Here is a 3,229-nt window from a genome sequence, read left to right as displayed (position 1 = left end):
GCAATATGAACTCATATATTCATTCAGTTCTTAGATATTAAAGCATATATTGAATTTTTAGATTGGTTATCTGTTGCAAAAAATAGAAATGACTTAATGTCTCATAAATCAGATATGTTACTTCATATTATGTTCAATTAAGCACTAAGTCACTCAATAATCTGGACTGTTTCTTCATGTGCATAATGAATGATTGATGTAAACAAAAACTAGTATTCATTAGCCTCATTAGTAAGGGAAGATGGGCTGATAAAAGGAGGAAAAATTCATAAGGATTTAAAATTAACATGTGAAATATTTCATTTCTAGGGCTCTTTTCACAGCTTCTTTTACTTCTTTGTTCCTGAGACTGTAAATCACTGGGTTTAACATGGGAATCACAAGTGTGTAGAACACAGAGACAACTTTCTCTTGTTCTGAGGAATACTGGGAGCTTGGCTGGATGTAATTAAAACTTAAGGTGCCATAGAATATGGTCACGGCAGTCAGGTGAGAGGCACAGGTAGAGAAAGCTTTCTGACGACCAGAACTTGAGTGGATTTTCAAAATAGCCACAGCAATGAATATGTAAGATACGATCACAATCAAGAAAGTGCTCATGGCAATCACTCCAGAGAACAGTAAGAGCAAAAATTCATTCATGGAGGTATCAGAACAAGAGAGCCTCAGCAGTGGTGGGACATCACAGAAGAAGTGGCCCACCACTTTAGGCCCACAAAAGGATAGCTTGCCCAAGCTAATAGTATGTGTCAATGAGTTAACTGTTCCACCAATGCATGACCCAATGACAAGCACTGCACACTTTTTGTTAGACATAGCCACAGTGTACAGCAAAGGGTTGACAATTGCCACATATCGGTCATAAGCCATCACAGACAACAAGAAGCCTTCTGTGGTAATAAAGATCCCAAAAAACAAATGCTGCACAATGCAAGCAGTGAAAGAAATGGTTTCTTTCACCACCAAGAAACCACTCAGCATTTTCGGGGCAATGACTGATGAGTAACAGGCATCCACAAATGAAAGGCAGCTGAGGAAAAAATACATGGGTGTGTGTAGCTTTGGGGTGATATGGATTAAGATGACCATGCCAAGGTTCCCCACTATGGTGACAGCATATATAAGCAAAAACAAAGCGAACAGTATCATCTTCAGACCTGCACGATCTGTGAGTCCCAGAAGAATAAACTCCGTAATCACTGTGCAGTTTTCTTCAGCCATTCTGCTTCTGTAAACCCAAGGAAGCAAAGGTCAGGATCAGAGTGAATACATGGAGATTCAGTGGTTATTAATTCAAATAGAAGCATCCATATTCTTGTGGGCTTAGAGAAACAAACTTGTATCCCATTTTGCTTTATTTTACTTTACTTGATTTTATGATATTATTGGTTTTTCAAGGTAGAGGTCTCTCTCTCTAGCTCAGGCTGACCTGGAATTCACTATGTAGTCTCAGGGTGACCTCAAACTCATGTTGATCCTTCTACCCCTACCTCCCAATGGCTGGGATTAAAGGTGTGTGCCACCATGCCTTTCTGAACATTCTTTTGATGGACTGAAATCTCCTCATTTTAATATATCATAACTTGAATATAGCATGTGTTTCTTTTTCAATAATGTAATTGTGATTCAGTTTCATAAGATAATATATGAAAAGTTTATTGCCTAACAAATCTTTCAAAGTGTTTATAAAGTTACAGCCCCTTAATGAAGTTGATATACTCAGTAAAGACATGGATTGAAAGGAAGTTGCATAATTATTTCAAGCCTTCTTTTTAAACTTGATGTTGAATGTAGAATAGGGACAAAAATCTAAGATTAGCTTATTAGTGACTATATAATCAAGCTGTAGATGTATGATAATCCAGGCAGAGGATCAGTAAGTGGATTGGCTGGTAAAGATAATGGCATGACCCTTTCTGAAGTATATCTAACCTAATCCTTGTCTAGTATCTTCTTCTACTAGAAACAGATACTTAGGAATATCACCCAGGTATAAGAACAAATAATGTCTTGTTTCAGAGGAACACCTTTAGGAGACTTCAGAGGTTACATGACATTTGAAATAAATATACATTATGCCTTTATTCGGTGTTCATTTTCATTATTTAAATGCTAGCATATATAATACATAAGGTCTGGCTGGGAACATGGCTCAATGGATAAAGTATTTGCCACACAAGCCTGAGTATCTGAGATCAGATGCTCAGAACTCACTAAAAGCTTTATACTTTGGTGATACCATCTGTAGCATGCTTAGGGGGATAAGGGAGGTAGAGACAGTATTGCCCAGAAGTTCATGGTCCAGCTAACTTGATGAACACAACGGTGAACAAAATGCCCTTCCTCAAGTAAGGTGGAAGGTAAGAACTGGCAGCCAAAGTTCTACTCTGATTCGCACATGCAAGTCAGTCTGTGTGCTCCCACAATCACACACATTAATATGCACACACCAACAGCACCCAAAATATGTCATTATATTCCAAATGTGTATGTTATACATTATCTCCATATGCATGAAAAATAAAAAGTTTAAATGTGGCAAACAGCCTCAGCTATGGGCTACCAATATTTCCTGTATTCATAAAATGACAAATATTTATGGCCATTTTGATTATCTGAATTTTGTTTCCATCAGAAAATTTAATTACTTAACACTCAATTCCAATGTGTATATTTGTATCATTGTACTTATAATGTGCCTTTCTTCCCTTATTTCTTTCTACCTCTACCCAATAATATCATATATTTAGTTACCACAAGACATATATTTAGAAAAAATGCTGCAATCTGTATAAAAAATTGATTAAATCATATTTACTAATTCAACTTAGATGAAATTTTCAAGTGCAACAATATGAAAGTGGTTGACATTATCCTAAATCTTGGATTACAACATGTTGCTGTCTCTCATTAATTATGTGACTTTGGGGATTTTGTTTACCCTTCCTCAGATTTGATATCATTATACCCTCAATGCAAGAGATATAATAGAAACTAGGCAATATGTTTAAAAATGATAGATGTTATTTTATGTGTGTAATATGTAGCTAAATTACATGAGGATGGTAAGTTACACAGATAGGGAAGTGAGCAATATTTCATAGACAAAAGCTCTATGAGTATATTTGAGTTTGGTTTACATTTTTGTGAGAAGGATACTGTTGCAAATAAATGAAAATCCTGGAAAAATATTCATTCAACAAATTATATTCATTTCATGATTTTCCAT

At 35.7% G+C, this 3,229-nt stretch overlaps 1 protein-coding gene across 1 annotated transcript; it reads right to left on the bottom strand.

The window, feature by feature from the left end:
- Window positions 1-282: 282 nt before the first annotated feature.
- LOC101607003 (olfactory receptor 1052) lies at window positions 283-1,221 on the bottom strand. Its single transcript, XM_004667748.2, has one exon. It carries the CDS (start codon window positions 1,219-1,221, stop codon window positions 283-285), a length of 939 nt encoding a protein of 312 aa, XP_004667805.2.
- Between the last annotated feature and the right edge of the window lie 2,008 nt (window positions 1,222-3,229).

This window comes from Jaculus jaculus, chromosome 1, assembly GCF_020740685.1.
Source record: "Jaculus jaculus isolate mJacJac1 chromosome 1, mJacJac1.mat.Y.cur, whole genome shotgun sequence".
In the NCBI taxonomy this organism is placed as follows: domain Eukaryota; kingdom Metazoa; phylum Chordata; class Mammalia; order Rodentia; family Dipodidae; genus Jaculus; species Jaculus jaculus.
This window is presented reverse-complemented; position numbering and strand designations above follow the sequence as displayed.